The sequence below is a fragment of the Gopherus flavomarginatus genome, chromosome 1 (genome assembly GCF_025201925.1).
Source record: "Gopherus flavomarginatus isolate rGopFla2 chromosome 1, rGopFla2.mat.asm, whole genome shotgun sequence".
NCBI classification, from domain to species: Eukaryota; Metazoa; Chordata; order Testudines; family Testudinidae; genus Gopherus; species Gopherus flavomarginatus.
Window position 1 is genome coordinate 191,291,111 of NC_066617.1, and position 23,164 is coordinate 191,314,274.

General features: G+C 43.4%; 1 protein-coding gene across 2 annotated transcripts in view; it reads left to right on the plus strand.

The window, feature by feature from the left end:
* The first annotated feature begins 272 nt into the window (after positions 1-272).
* CXADR (CXADR Ig-like cell adhesion molecule) overlaps positions 273-23,164 on the plus strand; it is a 57,239-nt gene continuing 34,347 nt past the window's right edge. For both annotated transcript variants that reach the window (XM_050960425.1, XM_050960418.1), the window contains exon 1: positions 273-390. In XM_050960425.1, the coding sequence (XP_050816382.1) occupies positions 336-390 (55 nt within the window). In that variant the 5' untranslated portion in view covers positions 273-335. The remainder of the gene's footprint in view (positions 391-23,164) is intronic.

The following is a 23,164-nucleotide window of genomic DNA, read 5'->3' on the forward strand; positions in this document are numbered from 1 at the left end:
GCTGGGCAGTGCCTGTAGTCTGTGTGTGTCCCGGGGGGAGGGGGTAGTGCTTGTGCGGTGTGTGTCCCGGAGCAGGGGGCAGCGCCTGTACTGTGCGGGGTGTGTGTGTGTGTGTGTATCCCAGAGCAGCGGCTGTGCTCTGTGTGTGTGTGTGTGTGTGTGTGAGAGTCCCGGGGGAGGGGGCAGTGCCGTGCGGGGTGTGCGCGGGGGCGGGGGGTGCCGGTGGGGCTGTGGCCGGCCGGAAGTGACGGGCCGTTGTTCACCTGCTGGGAGCGTCCGTTGGGAGCCGCCGTGTTGTGAGGAGGACGCCGAGGCGCTACCGCCGCTGCCCCGCCATGGAGCTGCCGCCACTGGCCGCGCTGCTGGGGAGCCTCCTGCTGTGCTGCGCAGGTGAGAGCCGGGCGGGGGCTGATGTGGGGGTGCCCCCCCCGCCCATTGTGTGCCCGGGCGGGCAGAGCGCGCCCCTCTCCCCCCTGCCCCGCCGCTCGGGGCCAGGCTGAGGGGCTGCCGTCCCCGGCACCTCCTCCCCGGGTGTCGTTTGTAGCACGATGCTTCCCCCCCCGGTACCCCCAGAGGCGGGCTCACTGGGTCCGATGTGTGCTGCGGGCGGGGACCGGAGGGGCCGGATTCTCACCCGCCAGCTCTGTGCCCCTGCCCGGGGCCCTGTCCCCTCCGTGCACCGCGTCCCCAGCCGGTGAAAGTGCCTCGGGATCCTTCAGTCGGAAAGTGGCTTTGTCAGCGGGGCAGGATGCGCCCGGCGCGGAGCCCAGACCCACCTCGGCGCTGATCCAGCCTGTTCCTCCTTAAAAAGCCGTCGCGTGGCGCCTTCCAGCGCATTTCGCTGGTCTTTTCGTGGCTTTCAGTTGGATCCGTGTAAAAATGTGGCTCCGTAACCTGCCATGTAGGAAATGTGGATTAAATGGGAAGCTCAGGGCAGAGCCAACTTTCTCAACGAGTAACTTTTACAACGTTATTAATAAATTCCTGGGGTGGAAGTCAAAGCAAAGAGTATAAATTAGTTGGAAATACTTTGATCTGTCCGCAGCGTATTAAGCAAAAGGAGCTGGCATGTTGCACTATGTGTTTCTAAAACAGCTCCTTGTTTTCACACCCTTTTGGTTGCTAAAAGGTGGATAAGGATAGTTTACTTCTTTCAATGTATTTGCAGTTATTTTACAAATTATAGAAATTTTAGGTAATGGCATTAAAATGTGTTCACTATAGTTTGCCTAAAACACTTATTTTCGATCCTGTGATAAATTTTATCAAAGTGATATGTTAATTTCACCTAATTTTAGGAAACTGCTACAATTATCTGTTGAAACACTTCCTGTTTTCAAAGCTTCCCGATATTTTGTACAATTTTGCATCAATTTCGATGTAATACAAAATAACTATGAAACACCTGGGGAGGTTAAAAGTTAGAAAAAATGCTTTTCAGGGGCATTAGGATGACTCTCTCTGTTTCCTGTTGAAATGTTAATGCCATTGTTGATGTCACAGCTGTGCTGGGGAATTACTCATGGGATCAAAATTTGTTATAATAGAATCTCCAAATCTAACCTTTTGTGTGACAATGCATGAGTAGTTGGAAACTTTCTTGTCAACTTCCAGTAAAAATACATAGCTGGTTTGCTTTTTGCTGTCTGTTTTACTGAATATATTACATTTGTTAATTAAGATTCATTTAAAAATATTTTCCATGTACTTAGAATAGGCACTGTGTATAATCTGGATTGATTGTTAATTTTGTGCATTTAGAAACTTTTTGTTTTCGTTGAGTTTCTTGGACAGTTCTGTCTAGAGTGAAGTTTGAGCACAAATTTTATATATAAACACAAAACACTTGATTCGGGTGAAAACTCTGTATATAGGAAAAAATACTTACAACTTTGCAAATCATTAAACTGTGCCAGTGTATATAATCCCTATAATTTGACAATTGTTAGCACATCATGTTGATATTTTATCATAAAATGGAAGTCAATGACCCAATGTGCTAGTGTTAATTTGAAACCGAGTAGCAGGAAATACAATTTATAGTTCAGATCCGTCTTTATTTAAAGGTGATTTGAAGAACAATTGCTTTCAAAATGAAATTTTGGAAAGGGCAGTAATCAATGTTCAGTACACCGTCTGTATTTAGATTTCATAAAGATGGTAAATTTTAGCTTTTTATTTTGAATTTTCCTTCTTCCAATATTGTGTCATGCAAAATATTTTATGTTCCTTTAAAAGAAAGGAATATTTAAATGATTATTTTTCAGTATTTGGATAGAGAAGTTTTTTTCAGATTATCTTTTTCCACTTATGACAATGATTTAGTCTTCAAGTATTCAGTTATCAAGTTGAGGAGATGCTGTAGTTATGGACACAGTATAGTTTTCAAATTCCAATCATCTTTAAGTGGACTTGCAAATATGTCTATTATCTCCACCTCAAATTAAAATATAAGTATTACATTAAAAATATTAAATGATGTTAAGGTTATAAAGTCAAGCACTCAAAAAGTTAGAAGATGACGGAATTAATGCTGCATATTCCAACTTTAATTCAGCCCATTTATTGTACGTGTTAGGATATCATGTCGTCATGTAATTAAAGACTGTCTTTTCAAAGGTCCCTGGTCTCATCCTGTGCTCGTAATGGGTTCTAATTAACTCCATGAGTAGCAGCTATTCAGTGTTTGGTTTTATCTTCACCATTTGATTTGTCTTCCCATGTCTAACTTATTGTACACCCTTGCTCTGCTTTGAATACAGAATTAATTTCCTCATTGGCTTTTCTTACAGAGCTCATCATTGTAATATCAATCTGCTTCATAAACATTAATTTATTTTCATAACACTTGAGTGAGGTAATGTGGTATTCTGTTGTCACTTTACAGATGAGGAACTGGTACAGAAAGAGATTAAGGTAGAGAGAGCCTGCTAATTTTGGGATCCCAGTTTGAAGCACCAGGGGACAGATTTTTATCAGAGAATTTGACGTTACATGTCCAGAAGAGAACTGTATTGACTTCCATTGTAGTTGTGAATGGTCATCTCTTCTGCAAATCAGGCCCCCAAATGTGTCAGATTGAACAATTAGGATTTGGAACAAACTGATTTAAGTCGGGGTAGTCAATTATTTTTTGTCAAGGTCCAGACTCTAGAGAAACATTTTTCACACAGCAATAACAGTAATGATGAAATGTATGTAAAAAGATTTCATGGTCCATTCAAAAGTATCTGGCGGTCTGCATTTGGCCCACAGTCTGCCTATTGACTACCTGGGGCTTAAGTGATTTGTCCAGCATCATACAGATACCCTGTGGAAGATGGGGGGGATAGAAGTCAGTTCTCCGGGGTGGCATTTAACTGATTTTTTCATGAGACTATCTTGTCTTTCTGTAGTCCTCTGCTTTATTCACTCATTCCAGCTTCTCTGAAACAAATGATGCAGAAGTCCTACAGATAATAGCCTCATTTTCTATGCAATCCTGGTTCATTTCTAGGACACTGCCTATCCGGTGCACTGAATTAAGCAGAGGTCATGTGAAGAAAGAAGTGTGTGATCATGTAATTAAAGGCTATCATAAGGCATACCCACAAGGGGTGTGAATTAAGGCTGTATGGGCAACCTTAATTCTGGCATTTCCTAACTTTTGAGTACTTGACTTTGGAACCTTAAATTGTCGTAAAATAGCTTTATTTTTTTTTTGGAAGAAATTTCCTAATTTATTTTAAAGCAAATGGGGGGGGGGGGAAATATCACAGAAAAGTAGGGCTGGAAAGTATCTTGAGAAGTCTAACCTTTTCTCCTCCCCACCCCATTCACTGGGGAAAATCCATAGGTTCCCTGATGGTGGCACCATTTCCTAGTCCTTTCCATAAAATGGAGCCAACGTTGAAGACTTGGTTCTCCTTGGGTACGTCTTCGCTATCCGCCGTATCGGTGAGTAGCAATCGATTGCTCAGGGATCGATATATCGCGTCTCATCTAGACGCGATATATCAATCTCCAAAGGCACTTATATCGATTCTGTAACTCCACTAACCCGAACGGAGTTGCGGAATCGATAGGGGGAGCCGCAGACATCGATCCCGTGCCGTGAGGACGGTGAGTAATTCGATCTTAGGTACTTCGACTTCAGCTACGTTATTCACGTAGCTGAAGTTGCGTATCTAAGATCGATTTTCCCCCATAGTGTAGACCAGCCCCTTGTTTAACAAGAAGTTGTTTCTGCTGAAATGTCTGTGAAACTGTTGAGGCTTTTATGAGGTGGTGAAGGGGGAGGATGTTTTAGCACTGCCTGTGGGCTGAGGCAGGACCAAGTCAGCCTCCAGCAATGGGGATTCCACAACTTCTCCTAGAATCTTATTCCAGAGCTTGACTACCTTTTAAAGTTTTTCTTTCATCTGACCTAAATCCCACTTGTTGCAGATTAATCCCATTACTTCTTGTCATAACTTCAGTGGACATGGAGAACAATTGATTGCAGTTCCCTTAATAAAAGCCCTTAATATATTTATTAATTTGACATCTTTTCTCAAGACTAAACATGCTCATTTTTTAACCTTTCCTCATAGGTCAGGTTTTCTAAACCTTTTATCATTTTTGTTGCTCTCCTCTGGACCCTCTCTGGTTTGTCCACATCTTTCCTGTGTTTAGGCATGGCTGGATTTGGTTTAAATCAACAAATGTTGGTGAACAGTTTTAGCTGACGCATTGAAAGAGAGAAATCCATCTGTAACAGTCAGCACAAATGCAGCTCTGTTCCTCTTCTCCACCCCCGCACCTTTTGCCTGCAGGGATTGGATGATGACACCTAAATTGGTCATTATTAGGGGGTTGGAATCTTTGGAGTTTGGCTCTGAAGCACAGACCTCTGCCACTTAAGCTAAGGGACTTAAGGTTGTAATCTTTTATGTGGACCAGACTGGAAGGAGGTGACCCACACACTTTGTCATGTATTTGCTGATTGGCAGAGGACTGTTGAGACAGTATAATCCTGGGTTCAATTCTGGATTGTACTTTAATAGTCACAGACCCTTACATCCTGATCCCTTAATCATTTTCTTCTTTCATAGCTCCTATCTCAGGGTATGTCTACACTATGGGATTATTCCGATTTTTACATAAACCGGTTTTATAAAACAGATTGTATAAAGTCGAGTGCACGCAGCCACACTAAGCACATTAATTCGGTGGTGTGCGTCCATGGTCCGAGGCTAGCGTCGATTTCTGGAGTGTTGCACTGTGGGTAGCTATCCCGTAGCTATCCCATAGTTCCGGCAGTCTCCCCCGCCCATTGGAATTCTGAGTTGAGATCCCAGTGCATGATGGTGCAAAAACAGTGTCGCGGGTGATTCTGGGTAAATGTCGTCACTCGTTCATTCCTCTCTGAAAGCAACGGCAGACAATCATTTTGCGCCCTTTTTCCCTGGATTACCCTGCCAGACGCCATAGGATGGCAACAATGGAGCCCGTTTTGCCTTTTCTCACTGTCACCGTATGTGTACTGGATGCCGCTAACAGAGGTGGTATTGCAGCGCTACACAGCAGCATTCATTTCTCTTTGCAAGATAGCAGAGATGGTTACCAGTCGTTCTGTACCGTCTGCTGTGCCACTGTAAATTGGCGATGAGATGACGGTTATCGGTTGTTCTGTACCATCTGCTGCTGTCATGGGTGCCCCTGGCTGAGGTCGGCCGGGGGCGCAAAGGCAAAAATGGGAATGATTCCCCGGGTCATTCCCTCCTTTATGGTGTATCTAAAAATAGAGTCAGTCCTGCCTAGAATATGGGGCAAGTGTGCTAGAGAACCAGTGTACCAAAGAGCACAGCCGCTCTATGTCAGATCCCGCAGAAATGATGAGCTACATGCCATTCTAGGGGGTGTCCTGCAACAACCCCACCCGTTGCTTCCCTGCTCCCCCGACCCTCCTGGGCTACCGTTACAGTGTCCCCTCCATTTGTGTGATGAAGTAATAAAGAATGCAGGAATAAGAAACAGTGACTTGTTAGTGAGATAAAATGAGGGGGATGCAGCCTCCAGCTGCTATGATAGTCCAGGTAGGACATTAGACGGTGCGGGGGAGAGGAGCCCAGCATCCCGCTGCTATGATAGTCCAGGCAGTAGAGCATCTTTTCTTTAGACATGAAAAGAGGGGGGCTGATAGAACTCAGCCCCCAGTTGCTATGATGAAGACAGTTACCAGCCGTTCTGTAACATCTACCGGGAATGACCGAGAGTCATTCCTATTTTTACCCAGGCGCCCTCGGCTGACCTCACCTGAGGCCAGCCAGGAGCACTCATGGGATGATAAGGGCGACTATCGGTCCTTTTGTACGGTACTGTCTGCCACCGGGGAAGGGAGGGGAGAGGATGCTGCTGTTCACTGCCGCTGCACCGTGTCTACCAGCAGCATGCAGTAGACATAGGGTGACATATAAAAAAGTCAAGAAACGATTTTTTTTTCCCTTTTCTTTCACGGGAGCGAGGGGGGTAAATTGACAAGATATACCCTGAACCACCCCGGACAATGTGTTTGACCCTACAGGCGTTGGGAGCTCAGCCAAGAATGCAAATGATTTTTGGGGACTGTGGGATAGCTGGAGTCCTCGGTACCCCCTCACTCCCTCCTTGAGCCGTCCATTTGATTCTTTGGCTTTTCGTTACGCTTGTCACACAGCACTGTGCTGTGGACTCTGTATCATAGCCTGGAGATTTTTTTCAAATGCTTTGGCATTTTGTCTTCTGTAATGGAGCTCTGATAGAACAGATTTGTCTCCCCATACAGCGATCAGATCCAGTATCTCCCGTACGGTCCATGCTGGTGCTCTTTTTGGATTTGAGGCTGCATCGCCACCCGTGCTGAACAGAGCTCCACGCTGTGCAAACAGGAAATGAAATTCAAAAGTTCGCGGGGCTTTTCCTGTCTACCTGGCCAGTGCATCCAAGTTCAGATTGCTGTCCAGAGAGGCCACCGTGGCGCACTGTGGGATACCACCCGGAAGCCAATACCGTCGATTTGCGGCCACGCTAACCCTAATCTGATATGGTAATACCGATTTTTAGCGCTACTCCTCTCGTCGGGGAGTACAGAAACCGGTTTAAAGAGCCCTTTATATCAATATAAAGGGCCTTATTGTGTGGACCGGTGCAGCGTTAATTGGTTTAATGCTGCTAAAATCGATTTAAACGCATAGTGTAGACCAGACCTCAGTCTCACTTCACTTTCCCTCTGTCTCATCATCCTTTTGCATTCCAGTCAAGTTAGTTCCTTTTCCATGCTGCCTGAGCACCAGCAGTGGAGGATTCAGAGCTCCCTGTTCATAGTTCTGGTGCCTGGCACAGCAGACTCCCAGCCACCAAGAGGAACAATTTCAGGGAGAGTTCTGCTTACTCTTGCAGCCTTGGAATAGATCATGCTTATTTATTCTGTGGGGATGGTACATGTGCAATCTGGTAGGAACCGTATGAAGATGGATGGTGAACATATGATAATGACAGAGTCTTTTGAAAATTTAACTGCTAAAGTACTAACCTTTTATTGAGTTTGTGTAAGCCAGGGGTCCCCAAACAGTGCCTGCGGGCGCTATTGTGCCCACCAGGACATCCATGTGCGCCCGCCTACTTGTCTGCCGGACAAGCAACCACCGAAATGCTGCTGAGAAGTGGCAATGTCAAGAAGTGCTACTGCCGAAATCCTGCCGAATTTCAGTGGCGACTCCTCTTGATGACACACCTTTACGGCGGCATTTCAGTGGCCGATTCATGGCTGCTTGCCAGTGGCCGTGGTCCTCGCCGGCTAGTCGTCTGGCGCATGCCCCATAGAAAGGTTTGGGACCACCAGTGTAAGCTATGGATTGCCCCGTATCTCCGTGAGAGTTTCATAGAGATCTCTGAGGCAGATTCCCATGAAGTGAGGGAGTCAATCAACATCCGATTCTGCCTGTCAGACGAGGCATGTGGTGGTATGCGCATCATACAGAGACACAAGCCTGCTTTCTGCAACCCTCCTGCCCCCAACAACTCGCTTCAGTGATTCCCGAAATCAAAGCTGCTTACTAGAGGCCTCCTCTCCTGTTTGCACTTTGCAAAGCTCCGTCAGCTGTGACTGGCTAGCCTCCTCCTGGGTAGAGAAGAGCTCCTGGCTGCATACATCTCTGACCTCTGAGTCATCTGCCTCTGGGTCCCCCACCCCCTCCACATCCTTTTCCAAGTTTTCCTCCTTGTGGCTTGGTCCAGTCTCGACTGGCATGCAAGCCAACAAAGTATCCATAGTGGCCTTCTCAGTGGAGGTTGGCTTGCCACTGAGTATCGCGTCCAGCTGTATGTAGAATTGGCAGCTTGTGGGCTCAACACTGGAGTGGCGGTTTGCCACCCGCAACTTGTGGGCATTCTATAGCTCCTTCACTTTGACCCTGCACTGCAGTGTGGCCTGGTCATGACCCCTTTCTGTCATGCATTGTGAAATCAGTCCAGAGGTATCATAATTCCTACAGCTGGAGTGCAGCTGGGACTGGACAGTCTCTCTCCAAATGCTGATGAGGTCCAGCAACTCAGCATAGCTCCAGAGGGGGGATCGCCTGGTGCATGGAGCAGGCCTGGCCACCTGAAAAGGTGCGCTGAGACCACTCCATGTGTCACTGAGGAAACAGGAAGGGACTTTAAAAATTCCCAAGCAGTTTAAGGGGTGGGGCTCACTGTTGGTCACCTGAGGGCAGGGCACTAAAGTTCAAACTGATGACCAGAGAGGTGAGAACAGCCATTGTGGGACACCCCTCGGAGACCAATCACAGTGCTGTAATTGACCATGGTGTCTACTCTGGTACCAAGGCGCTATACTTCTGGTGCAGAAAGCTGTATGCCTCTCATCGAGGTGCTTTTTTTTTTTTTGTAGCGCTGCAACTGCAGTTTCTGTGCACTGCGTAGCTTGGCAGGTACACACCTTGGGAGTTACACTGCAGAAAGCTGCTTTACTGCACGGAAACTTGCCACTGTAGACAAGGCCTTAGTGACTACTTCTGTTTCTTCGCTTTCCCAAGCAGCTGGTAGGTGGTTCATATCAGATTTGGGTTACTTTCAGGTTTCTGTAGAGCAGCAGTGAAATTGACCAAGCTACTAAATTTCACTTGCTGCTGTTTTCTGGATTCAAAGACAAGTATTGAATTGGTTCACATATGGAAACATATCTTTGCAATCGTAAGAGCTAGAAATGTTAAAATGAGAGCCTACATTCTTCAGAAATTGGTGGTTAGCTCCTTCTCCATGCAACCTACCTGGGAAAGCTTCCTACCTGCTACTGGTGAATGGGCGAATACTTTGTTTCAGTCACTGCGTTATCTCTGGTTTATTCGCTGGTAAAGGATTTAGTCTTTTCCAACCCTTGCTTTTAGCTGATTTTCAGGATTGTTGGCTGAGGGTATGTCTACACTATGAAATTAGGTTGAATTTACAGAAGTCGATTTTTACTAAACGATTTTATACAGTCAATTGTGTGAGTTCCCATTAAGCGCATTAAGTCGGCGGAGTGCATCCGCAGCACCATCACTAGCATCAACTTTCAGAGTGTTGCACTGTGGGTAGCTATCCCACAGTTCCCTCAGTCTCTGCTGCCCATTGGAATTCTGAGTTGAGCTCTCAATGCCTGATGGGTGGTTTTGGGTACATGTCATCAGTCGCCCCTCCCTCTATGAAAGCAAAGGCAGACAATCGTTTCGCACCTTTTTTCTGTGGAGATGCCATACTGCTTTCAGCAGACGGTGCAGTAGGACTGCTAACCGTCATCATCCAACCACTGCTTCTGCTGCAACTCTGCTCTCCTTGTGCCATGGATTGACCTTGCAAGTCCTCTCGTCATTCAGCATAAAAATCTATTCTCATGGCATCCTGTCGTCACTCACCACTTCTGCTGCATCTCTGCTCTCCTGCTCGTGTCTCGATACCTAATTTCTCCATGTTGTCATCATGGGCTCCCGGGAATGTGTGTTCTTTGGGAAATGTGTGCAGTGCTAACTCTTGTCCTCCACCGCTTCCGCTGCAACTCTGCTCTCGTGGTGCCATGAATCCACCTTGCAGGTCCCCTTGTCTTTGGGTATAAAAATCTATTATCGTGGCATCCATCGTCATCCACCGCTTCTGCTGCAACTCTGCTCTCCTGCAGACAATACCACGGCAAGAATGGAGCCTGTCAGATCGCTGCTGCTGTTGTGAGCATTGTAAACATCTGCAGTATGTGCAGAACCAGAACCTGCAAAAGCAGGTGAGGAGGCGAAGACAGCGCAATCATGATAGTGATGAGGACATGGACACAGACTTCTCTTAAAGCACAGGCCCTGGCAATTTGGACATCATGGTGGTAATGGGGCACGTTCATGCCATGGAACACCGATTCTGGGCCTAGGAAACAAGCACAGGCTGGTGGGACCACATAGCGTTGCAGGTCTGGGATGATTCCCAGGGGCTGGGAAACTTTCGCATGTGTAAGGGCACTTTCATGGAACTTTGTGACTTGCTTTCTCCTGCCCTGAAGCACAAGAATACCAAGATGAGAGCAGCCCTCACAGTTGAGAAGTGAGTGGTGATAGCCCTCTGGAAGCTTGCAGCGCCAGACAGCTACTGGTCAGTTGGGAATCAATTTGGAGTGGGTAAATCTACTGTGGGGGCTGCTGTGATCCACGTAGCCAACGCAATCACTGAGCTGCTGCTATCAGGGGTAGTAACTCTGGGAAATGTGCAGGTCATAGTGGATGACTTTGCTGCAATGGGATTCCCTAGCTGTGGTGGGGAGATAGACGGAACACATATCCCTAGCTTGGGAACGGACCGCCCTGGCAGCCAGTACATTAACCGCAAGGAGTACTTTTCAATGGTGCTGCAAGCACTAGTGGATCACAAGGGACGTTTCATGGACATCGATGTGGGATTTCCAGGAAAGATACATGATGCTCGCATCTTTAGGAACTCTGGTCTGTTTGAACAGCTGCAGGAAGGGACTTCCTTCCCAGACCAGAAAATAACTGTTGGGGATCCTGAAATGCATATAGTTATTCTTGGGGACCCAGCCTACTCCTTAATGCCATGGCTCATGAAGCCATACACAGCTACCCTGGACAGTAGTCAAGAGCTGTTCAACTATAGGCTGAGCAAGTGCAGAATGGTGGTAGAATGTGTATTTGGATGTTTAAAAGCTCTCTGGCAAAGTTTACTGACTTGGTTAGACCTCAGCGAAACCAATATTCCCATTGTTGTTGCTGCTTGCTGTGTGCTCCACAATCACACTGTGAGAGTAAGGAGGAGACCTTTATGGTGGGGTGGGCGGGGACCCCCTTAGAATTACATGCATCTCATCGTAGAAGTGGCATGTCTGGGTCTCTCACCCAGAGCAACCATTTGCCTCTTTGGTTTTTTGGTAGGCTTGCCTGAGCACCTTAATTTTCACATGGCACTGCCGCAGGTCCCTGTTGTAGCCTCTGTCCATCATGCCCTTGGAGATTTTTTTCAAATATTTTGGCATTTCATCTTTTGGAACGGAATTCTGATAGCACGGATTCATCTCCCCAAACAGCGATCAGATCCAGTACCTCCTGTTCGGTCCATGCTGGAGCTCTTTTGTGATTCTGGGACTGCATGGTCACCTGTGCTTATGAGCCTGCCATGCTAGCCAAATTGGAAATGAAATTCAAAAGTTCCCGGGGCTTCTGCTATGTACCTGGCTAGTGCATCTGAGTTGAAAGCGCTGTCCAGAGCGGTCACAATGGAGCACTCTGGGGTAGCTCCCGGAGACCAATACTGTCAAATTGCGTCCAAACTACCCCAAATTTGACCTGGCATGTCAATTTCAGCGCCAATTCTCTCATTGGAGAGGAGTACAAAAATCGATTTTAAAATGGCTTCGTCATGTGGATAGGTGCACGGTTAAATCGATCTAATGCTGCTAAATTTGACCTAAACTTGTAGTGTAGACCAGGGCTAGAATTGGCTCTTCTCTCAGTTGGCTGATCTTTTTCCCCTTAAAAACAAGCTTCACTGGCATGCCGATAATCTTCTTAAGTAACTTAACAGGTTGAATTCTTGTTTTTGAGGTAGATAAGAAATAATCTTTATTATAAGTAGCTATTTGGAACAAATCCATCAGATTAACTTTTCTTGTTTATGAAGGAGAAAAATATCCCACTTCAGCAAAAATTTGGAGTTTCTGCTTCAACTCTTCAGTTATGATATATACACTAATACAGTGTTTCCCAAACTTGGGATGCCGCTTGTTTAGGGAAAGCCTCTGGTGGGCCGGGCCGGTTTGTTTACGTGCCCCATCCGCAGGTCCAGCCAATCGTGACTCCCACTGGCTGCGGTTCGCTGGTCGAGGGACGAACTGGCCACCACTTCCAGCAGCCCCCATTGGCCTGGAGCAGCGAATTGCAGCCAGTTGGAGCCACTATCAGCTGGATCTGCGGACGGAGCAGATAAACAAACCGACCTGGCCCGCCAGAGGTTTCCCTACACAGGTGGCATCCTAAGTTTGAGAGACACTGCACTAATATCTTGGCTTAGTATTTACAGATAAATTTTCCCTTGACTTAGGGGAAATATAGAGAATTTTAGTTTCAAATAGTAAGCTTAAAACTGTTTAGTTTGTGATCTATACTGACCTTTCTCTGACTACTTCTCTGTTTTTTGTTTTTGTTTTTTCATCCCCTCCTCTATCTACCATCACCACAGGCAGTACCCTTGGACTCACTTTATCTCTTAGCAGTTCTGGAATAAGGAAACATTTTAACACCTCTGTGCTGTCATTCTTTCTAACCAGATCTGCTTGAGGTCAGAATACCACATTTTACAGAGTCTATACTTGGTTATTTTTGTACACCAGCACATTTTAAGGTTAAAATGATCAAAAGCAGGTTTTTAAAAACATTTCAGTAGGTTCACTTTTGCTAAATAAAATCAGTTCGTAAAGTAGAGAGGGTAGTTGCTTCTGAAATTGTGAATGTTAAAGGCAATTTAGTCTGATTTGCTTTTGTTTGTTTGCCTATTGCTTTTTCTTCCTCTGCCCTAGAGAGCAGTAGGCACCCATGTCAAAAACCCTTAGTGTACCTGCAGTTATATTGGCAAAACTGCACTTTGCTCGTATAGTTTTATTTTGCTTGGAGTTGAGGGCTGAGTGTAGTTGGAATAAGCTATACTGGCAAAAACATGCTTTTGACAATACAAACTGTGTCCATGCTAGGAGTGTGGTGTCGGTATAGTATACAGATATAGTGGCAAGCTGCTCCTAATATAGACCTGACCCTAAACCTATTTTGAGAATATGATACAGGCATAAGATGGTAAAGTGTGATCATAAACCACATGTACTACTAGCTAAAGGCTGACCCACAGAATCTATTAGGTCCATTAACACCCATTTGAAATGCTATTAATTCTAAAAAATGCATTGTATTCATTAGTTAGACATTCTGTAGTATAAATAAGTAGAAAAACTAGCAACATTTACACTGTAAAAAGGAGACTAATGTGGCTTTGCTCCTTGCTCTTGAAGACTAAGTTTAAGATTCAATGTAACTGAGTTGAAAATTGTGTTGGTTTGCAGATTTCCAGGTGACTGGGATACATGGGAGTAAATCAGAAGTGCTGCCGTATCACTATAGTGAGATACATTTCTAGATAAAGAACAGTGGTTTGAGGATTCTCTGTGTGGTGATCCTCTTGACTATTATTGTAGTCTTGTAAAATCCCACTTGAGCAGCACTAGTAATATAAGTATTTTTATATATTCAACAAGGTAAAGGTGGGTGAATGGATTGTGGGCTGGCAGAGTTGATTGTCTTGTACAGTTGAATTATTGGGTTATCTGAGAGAGTTTGTCCTGATTTTTTTTTGAGAGGGAATTGTGTGGGATGATGATATGACAAATGCAACATGTCAGGTATAACAGAATTTAGATATGTCTATGTGACATACAGATTAACCTAGGAATGCATGTTTCTAGTATCTCTTGACTATGTGATTTGAAATTACACTGGTAGTATGTATGGTTAAATTAAATTAAATGCCCTTGTCTACAATAGACTATGTAACCCTTTGTAATTGAACTGGTGAGATAGCATCAGTGTAAATATTAGCAGTACAATGTCCATGCTAGTTACGGTTTTTCAGGTGTAGGTCAGCTGCAGTTCTGCCCTAAACTCTCAGTAGTGCTGTACCATCTGATGCCAATTTATCTGCCCTTGGAGTACCTATCCCACAGATCCTGGCACAGCTGTCTGAGGCTGTGGGTTTCTGAGAGTTTCCAAAAGGCCATCTTGGAGCCAAGGTAAAGGTGGGTGAATGGGTGGGGGAATGTTGAAGTCTGACCTCTTCTCCCACTCCCCCCAATTTACTGGGGAAAATCCCATAGTTTCCCTACTTCTGGTACCATTTCCTAGTCCCTTCTATAAAATGGAGTCAAAGGTGAAGACTTGGTTCTCCTTGCTTAACAAGAAGAGTTTTTTTTCTGCTGGAACTTCTGTGAAACTATTGAGGCTTCTATGAGGTGGTGGATGGAGGATGTTTTAGCACTGTCTGTAGACAGCTTGAGAAGGAAGATTAGTTCTTGGAATTTGTAATTCACCAGTCATGCATTCATCATGCTTGGAGTAGACAACATTGCACTGTACTTGCAGATGGTGGTGTCAGTAGATAGAGCATCACTTTTGCGTTTGGATCATAACTCCAGACTGAGTTCTTGAAGTCTATGATGAGCAGCAGTGTCTGCATAACTTGAGAATGAAATGGGTTTTACAGTATCTTGCTTTGTGGAATTCCAGACCTTATGGATAAGAGCTCTCCTTTGTGTGGAAAAAAGGTCTAGTTGCCTTGTGGAAACTGGCTACCGTGGACAGTTGCTACTTATGTGGCACCATTTTGACAGTAGGAAGCCTATGATGAGTGAAGTTTGGTCATTTGTAGGGCATATAATGTGTTGAAGAGGTGCATGGTTAAGGATTTAAATATCTGGGACTCCCAAACTGAATGAGCTATTGAATTTATGTTCACATTTTATGGCAGCCTCAAATAAATCTAAATGCATAATATTGGAAAGAGGTTCAAACTATTCAGTGGTGTTGCAAGCCTTAATGGCTCACAATGGCAGGTTTATGGATGTTGTACATTGGGTGACCAGGCAGTGTACGTAATGCTAGAATTTTCAAAATGTGTTGATCTCTCAGGGGCTAGTATAGGGGAATGCTGCTCTTCCTGAACAAGTGGCATAGATGGTTTTTGTGTCCCCACTGATTCCAGGTGACCAGGTATATGCATTTTTACAATGGCTTGTAACCTTTTCCTGACTACACAAACCTGAAGAAATGCAGCTTCACTGGTATGCTCAGTAGGTTAAGGATGGCAGTGGAAGAGTATGCTGTCAGGAGACTGAAAGTGAGTGGTGGATGCTTGACCTGCAATGGCTTGTTTGTTGGCTAATATAGCAATTGTCATATGTCTGCTGCATTTTGCATAACATGTAAAAAGCAGAGAGGAGGTTTTCACTGAGTATTGAGTCTATGCACAGCTGGAGAGACAAGCAGTTGCACCTGAGACTGTTAGTGCAGACTACAATTAACACACTGCACAAATTAGAAATGCTCCATGTACACATTTTCAAAGTGAAAGTGTGAATTTGATTGTGGAGTCATGAAGTGAATCTGACTAGTAGCTGACAGAAGTTTCTTTATGCTGCGGTACAGCTGTTTCGGTACAAAAAATATCTTTATCATTCTTTTTGTGTGTAGTTTAATGTATAATGCCTAGATAACTTTACAATTGATTTATATTTTATAAGCGAGGGAGTTGGTTTTAAATGTTCATGTCTGCAAAACTAAAAACTCAATTCTAAACAAAGCCATGACAGTTTGCCTTCCTCGAAGCAAGCCTTTTCCAAATGGTAGTTGTAAAGCTTATACAGTCAAGGAGTGTCTTTGTGTGTGGAAGCCAGTGGGAGGGGAGGGGGCTAAATGGGAACTGGCCTTTATAGAACTCTGAAATGGATGGATAGATTTTGCCCCAATTTTCTCAGTTTTTAATATTTTGAGAAGAATGAAAAATTTCAACACAAGAGGTGACTAAAGAAGTTTACTATGTAAACCATTTTGTTACTTAACTGTGTAGCAGGCTCTAACAGGCATCCTTTATAATGTAATGTTAGACCTAAGACTGAATGTCAGTCCTCTGATTCTCGTGCTAATCTCTTATTTATGTATCTGAGAAACAATAATTAAATTGTGAATGCTGCTGCAAAGATCATTCTCTCAGCCTGTTGATTTTGATCCCTTGTCACAGATCAAGTCAAGTGCTTGCTCTTTGCCTCTCATTGGACTGCTGTGAGGGAATCCTGCTACTGAATCTCAGGGAGTTTGAAGCCCCCAGAATGTGAATAATTGAGGCACTGCTGTTTCCAGGGACACTCTTGAGGTGCAGATTTTCTATCTGCCAGACTCCATTGCTCACTTGTGAAATTTTCAAATGAGCACATTTATGTTTTCTCCCAGGTCTTCCTCTCATGCTTGGGAGGAGTTCCTCACAAACATACGAAAAACTGCCTCATTATCCTCTTTCCAATCTCTCCTGTGGTGCTTACAAAAATTGACAATTGTATCAGCACACAAGCAGCATAACACTGTCTCTCATACTGACCAATATTCTCTCATGGTTTCCTTTTACTCCCCGAACTGTCTGTACAGGTCTGTTGCATCTTACGCACATTTAACATGCACGATTTCAGCTTTACGCGGTTGGCAAAAAACAAAAAAAAGAGAAAAACAACAATTTTAATACTGTACCTGTAGTGCTGGCGATTCCTCTCGCCATTACACTCAATGTAATTTTGACTATACGCGATTTTCGCTTTACGCGCTGACTGCGGAATGTAATCCCAGCATAAGATGCGACAGACCTGCATTCATCTGTTGTCTCTTGTCTTGTATGTAGATTGTAAGCTCGTGGGGGGCGGGGAGAGGGTGCATGTTTTTGTTCTGTGTGTTCAGCCCCTAGCACAGTGGGATCTAAGACCAGGGCTTCTAAGCATGATGGTAATAGAAATAATGATTAATCAGGGAGGGAAGAAGCCTAATATAATCTCTCTCAAAACTCATAATTGTGACTTCAGAACTATATTTATACTGAAATTCCAGTATTTATTCTACCATTAGCTATCATCAGTGAAGCCCCATGGATGGTAACAATAGTGGAAATACTAGTATGGATTAGGACAGGTTTTAATCACTATGTCAGCTAAACAGTGATGGTAACTTTATCCTATTTTTGGAAATCTGCCTCCCCTGCCGCCCAGGGAATATCCTTCTCCTTTCCACTTGCTTGAGCATTTTCAGTGGGTGAGGTACAGGAGCCATTCTCTGTCTGGTGCAGTGGAGCTCAATGGCAGAGTGAGAGCAGGGGGTTGCAGACTTTCCTTGTGGCGCTTTCCTTGGTGTAGCCACAGCTGAGCCCCTGCTACTATCTTGTGGCAGCAGTGGTGACTCCTGAAAGAGCTTCTGCATGGGATGGGGAGGGACTTGGGTGCCTGTGCCCAGTCAGCTGCATGAGCTCCCACTTCAGTTCCTCCTGCTCCTATTCATTTGAACTGTGTAGGGTGAGGTGGGATAAGCTTGTGAGCTACAGAGAAGGATCCTGAGGACTGCTAGTTTGTCAGCCCTACTGTAAAACTTGTTGCCAGAGGACCTCTTCCCATCTAAAGAGTCAGTCTTCTGTTAGGAGAATGTAGAGGATATTCTTGGTTCAAAACTCTAAATGTATGATTTCTGTAGCGTGAACCTATGTAGATAACTTAACTTCCTCTGACAGGCTACTGAAGAAATTTTATCAGTTCCTCATATATTTTGTTCTTGTAATTAAAAGTGGGAGTGATCACCAGTCAAACTATTACTGTGGAACTTAATGAAATAAGTGGGGAAAACAGACCCTTTTAAAATACAGACATTTCTCTCTATGGCTGTTTATGCTGCTTAATCCTTCCTTCTTTCTGTTCACCTTGATACATCATAAAGAACCCCTTTTCATGTCACCTCTAAAAATAAGTTGTGTTACTGAATAAGTTTGGTAACACTATTGACATAGAGCTCACCACATGCTAAGAAAAATTCTATTGTCCAGTAGCTTTGGACAGCCAAAAACCTACTGTCCTCTGGATAAACTGCTACCTTACATTTAAAATTCTAGATGCTTTGATTGACAAATGTCTGACATGCCCAAAATGAAAGTGACTTGCTCACTTTTCTTGTAAATGTCAGCAAGGACTTAAAAAAGGAATATGGGATTTTGCAATGTGTCTCAAATCTCCTTAGTGGCACGGGAAACATGGAGCTGAGAGGAAAATCAGGATGCATCTGGTTGAATGAGAGCAAAAAGAAAAGCCGCTAAAGTGAACTAGAGGTAGAGACATTTGGGGGATGATGGGCACTATTTTAGTATAGTGTATAGCTGGTGCCACTATTCAGTTTTTTGTTGACACTGACTTTCCTGCTAAGACATAGGGAGGTAGTGCTCCTTCTGTTTCCAAGATCCCGGTTTTGTAACTCTGCTTCACACTGTCTGCCTCTATTAAATTTGTGTAGATTGCTCTACTGGAATTTCAGGAGGCATTTACTTGATTGCAGACTGACCCACACCAAGTTGGATCATTTAAATGTGTCCAAATCAAATCAAACTAAACTCATTAAACATGCATCTTGAGTAGTTGTCCAGAATCTGAAGATCCTGGATATTGGAATAGATAAAGCTCTAAACTTAAACTTGTTTTATTGATAAAGCTTTTTATAACTCTGTTGGATAGTGGTTGTACAAAAGGAATTGTAATCTTTGCTTTCCTACAGTAATGAAAAGAATACAAGTGTTCTGTGCTTCTGAACTTGATAACTATGTCCCTGTGGAGCAAGGTCATCAACTACTGATGTTGCTAGGAAACCAGCTCAGGAACAAGAGCTTCAAAAATGTTCAGAACAGTTTGTGAATACGGGGATAGATACAAACAGAATGGACTATTGGGTAAAGATTAAATTCATTTATTGTCCTTTCACTTTCAAATTTATTTTAATGATAGTCAAGCAAAGTATTTAGAAAAGGCCTTTGTTCACTTTGGAGTTACTTCCTAAGGCCCATATTCTGCAAACACCCATGTTAACTTTACTCACCTGAGCAGTGGAGACTACTAATGTGAGTAAAGCTAAGCACAAGTTAGCTGTTTGCAGGTTTTGAGCCTAAATTATCTATAAATATTTCAAGTTATTAATCTTTAATCTGAGAAGAAATAACTTTTCTGACAATTTCTAAGTGCAAGAGGGTAATAAGAAAAGCCAAAGAGGAGTTTGAAGAACGGCTAGCCAAAAACTCCAAAGGTAATAACAAAATGTTTAAGTACATCAGAAGCAGGAAGCCTGCTAAACAACCAGTGGGACCCCTTGATGATAGAAATACAAAAGGAGCGCTTAAAGATGATAAAGTCATTGCGGAGAAACTAAATGGATTCTTTGCTTCAGTCTTCATGGCTGAGGATGTTAGGGAGATTCCCAAACCTGAGCTGGCTTTTGTAGGTGACAAATCTGAGGAACTGTCACAGATTGAAGTGTCACTAGAGGAGGTTTTGGAATTAATTGATAAACTCAACATTAACAAGTCACCGGGACCAGATGGCATTCACCCAAGAGTTCTGAAAGAACTCAAATGTGAAATTGCGGAACTATTAACTAAGGTTTGTAACCCGTCCTTTAAATCGGCTTCGGTACCCAAGGACAGGAAGTTAGCTAATGTAACGCCAATATTTAAAAAGGGCTCTAGAGGTGATCCCGGCAATTACAGACCAGTAAGTCTAATGTTGGTACTGGGCAAATTAGTTGAAACAATAGTTAAAATAAAATTGTCAGACACACAGAAAAACATAAACTGTTGAGCAATAGTCAACATGGTTTCTGTAAAGGGAAATCGTGTCTTACTAATCTATTAGAGTTCTTTGAAGGTGTCAACAAACGTGGACAAGGGGGATCCAGTGGACATAGTGTACTTAGATTTCCAGAAAGCCTTTGACAAGGTCCCTCACCAAAGGCTCTTACGTAAATTAAGCTGTCATGGGATAAAAGGGAAGGTCCTTTCATGGACTGAGAACTGGTTAAAAGACAGGGAACAAAGGGTAGGAATTAATGGTAAATTCTCAAAATGGAGAGGGGTCAGTCCTAGGACCAATCCTCTTCAATTTATTCATAAATGATCTGGAGAAAGGGGTAAACAGTGAGGTGGCAAAGTTTGCAGATGATACTAAACTATTCAAGATAGTTAAGACCAAAGCAGATTGTGAAGAACTTCAAAAAGATCTCACAAAACTAAGTGATTGGGCAACAAAATGGCAAATGAAATTTAATGTGGATAAACGTAAAGTAATGCACATTGGAAAAAATAACCTCAACTATACATACAATATGATGGGGGCTAATTTAACTACAACGAGTCAGGAAAAACATCTTGGAGTCATCGTGGATAGTTCTCTGAAGATGTCCACACAGTGTGCAGAGGCAGTCAAAAAAGCAAACAGGATGTTAGGAATCATTAAGGGGATAGAGAATAAGACTGAGAATATCTTATTGCCCTTATATAAATCCCTGGTACGCCCACATCTCGAATACTGTGTACAGATGTGGTCTCCTCACCTCAAAAAAGATATTCTAGCACTAGAAAAGGGCAACTAAAATGATTAGGGGTTTGGAGAGGGTCCCATACGAGGAAAGATTAAAGAGGCTAGGCCTCTTCAGTTTGGAAAAGAGGAGACTAAGGGGGGATATGATAGAGGTATATAAAATCATGAGTGATGTTGAGAAAGTGGATAAGGAAAAGTTATTTACTTATTCCCATAATACAAGAACTAGGGGTCACCAAATGAAATTAATAGGCAGCAGGTTTAAAACAAATAAAAGGAAGTTCTTCTTCATGCAGTGCACAGTCAACTTGTGGAACACCTTACCTGAGGAGGTTGTGAAGGCTAGGACTATAACAATGTTTAAAAGGGAACTGGATAAATTCATGGTGGCTAAGTCCATAAATGGCTATTAGCCAGGGTGGGTAAAGAATGATGTCCCTAGCCTCTGTTCGTCAGAGGATGGAGATGGATGGCAGGAGAGAGATCACTTGATCATTGCCTGTTAGGTTCACTCCCTCTGGGGCACCTGGCATTGGCCGCTGTCGGTAGACAGATACTGGGCGAGATAGACCTATGGTTTGACCCGGTACGGCCGCTCTTATGTTCTTATATTCTAAATGTAGACACAAAAATAGTACATGCTTAGCAAGTCTTTGCCACTGGAGTATGCAACTTTTTAAAGAGATTCCTGTCAGTAATCATGATATCGACTGAAACTATTGCACCTTCTATTTATTACAAGTAGCACCCAAGATATAACAAATTAGAGGAGAACATATATAATTTTTTCAGTTTCTTTACTTTGTGCATAGACACATTTTGCCACTTTCATAGTTTCTTCTGTATGCATCCATTTCTCCTGTTTGTGTGATCCTTTAATACAGCCACAAGGGGAAATATTTCTTTAAAATAGGAAAACATGATTACATTTACTTTGGATTTGTATACAAAAATAAAAAGAGCCCTAGGCACCCCTGTCATAAATTGCAAAAAGAAAAGTAAAACTAACAGCCAGCAGAACTCTCCATCCACACAGACAGAACTTCATGCTCTATGGCAGCCCTTGCAAATAGATTTACCTTCCAGTGTGTCCTCAAAGTCAATGGACCTGGCCTATATTGGGGAGAGGGGAAGCTTGTTCCAGAACTGCAGTCCACTCACATAGAACACTCTAGCTCCCTCTGTTAAATTCAGAGGAATCCAGCTTCAGCATCTCCACTGTTCACAAGTGTGACAGTACAGTACAAGGAGAGAGGTAGTCTCTAAGGGCTGGCCTACACTACAACTGTAAATTGAGCTAAAAGTTATGCTATTTCAGCTATGTAAACTACATAACTGAAGTTGACATAACTTAGGTCCCACGCTGTGTTCATGGGAGACGCTGTACCACTGACTTACCTTATTCTTCTCAGGGAGCTGGATTACGGAAGTCGACAAGAGAGCGCTCTGCCATCGACTTAGCAGATCTGCTAAATTAACATTGCTGCATTGATTGCAGGAGTGCTGATCTAGTTGTAACTATAAACATGGCCTAAGTAAGGTCACAAACTCTAGAGCTTCATAGGTCAAAACCACTTCAGTTCAGTCCAGAAAACCCATAGGCATCCAATGTAGATCGCAAAAGAAAAGTGTCATGTGCTGCCATTGAGAATCACCACTTATTATAATCAGGCCATTATATTTTGCACCAATTTAAAATTCCAGGTTGAGGATATTGCAATAATCCAATATGTAACACAACCCACAAAAATTGACAGAGGGACCTGGTGGCAAATGAAGTAAAAATTTTTTTACCTCAACTTTTTACAAAATAGTGAGCTTGCAGATTGTGTGTATTGGAAAGCCTTGCTCATAGCTGAGTTTGTACAGCATTAGATGTACTTTAGAAATAATTTGTGCTAGTAATTTTATGATGATGATCTCTGCGCAGTAATACTTTGCCATTTAGAGCTGCTACTTTTCTTTAGTTTGCAGGGTTGGATATTAGAGAGACAAGGAGGGGGGTGAAGTAGTATTTTTTTTTTTTTATTGGGCCGACTTCTGTTCATGAAAAAGACAAGCTTTTGAGCTTACACAGAGTGGTGTTTACACTTACCAGAATACTCAATTATTGGATTACTGCACAGCCTCAAAATACTCTCACCAACATCATATAGCTTCTGTGCAGTAGTTCCTTTTTACAAGTTGCCATAAGCCATATATGATGTGTACTAGGCTCCTGGTGGATCTGTTTTGTTTCATGCTGAGCAGGAATTTAGGAGTGCCGCTGACTGTGAGAGGTTTTATAGTGTGATACTGACTCGCATTGTAATCCCTCAGCAAACGGCAAAAAGAGTTTGTGGAAGTTAACTTGTAAATCTCAGTTTTTAGCATTCATGCTGACCTTTAAGACTTTCAAATAGATATAGATAATCTTCTTTGGTAGCACAACTCGGTAAAACATGTATTAGAAAAACTCTTTTTGCCTACCAAGATTTAAATTAAGGGATTGGTTTATAT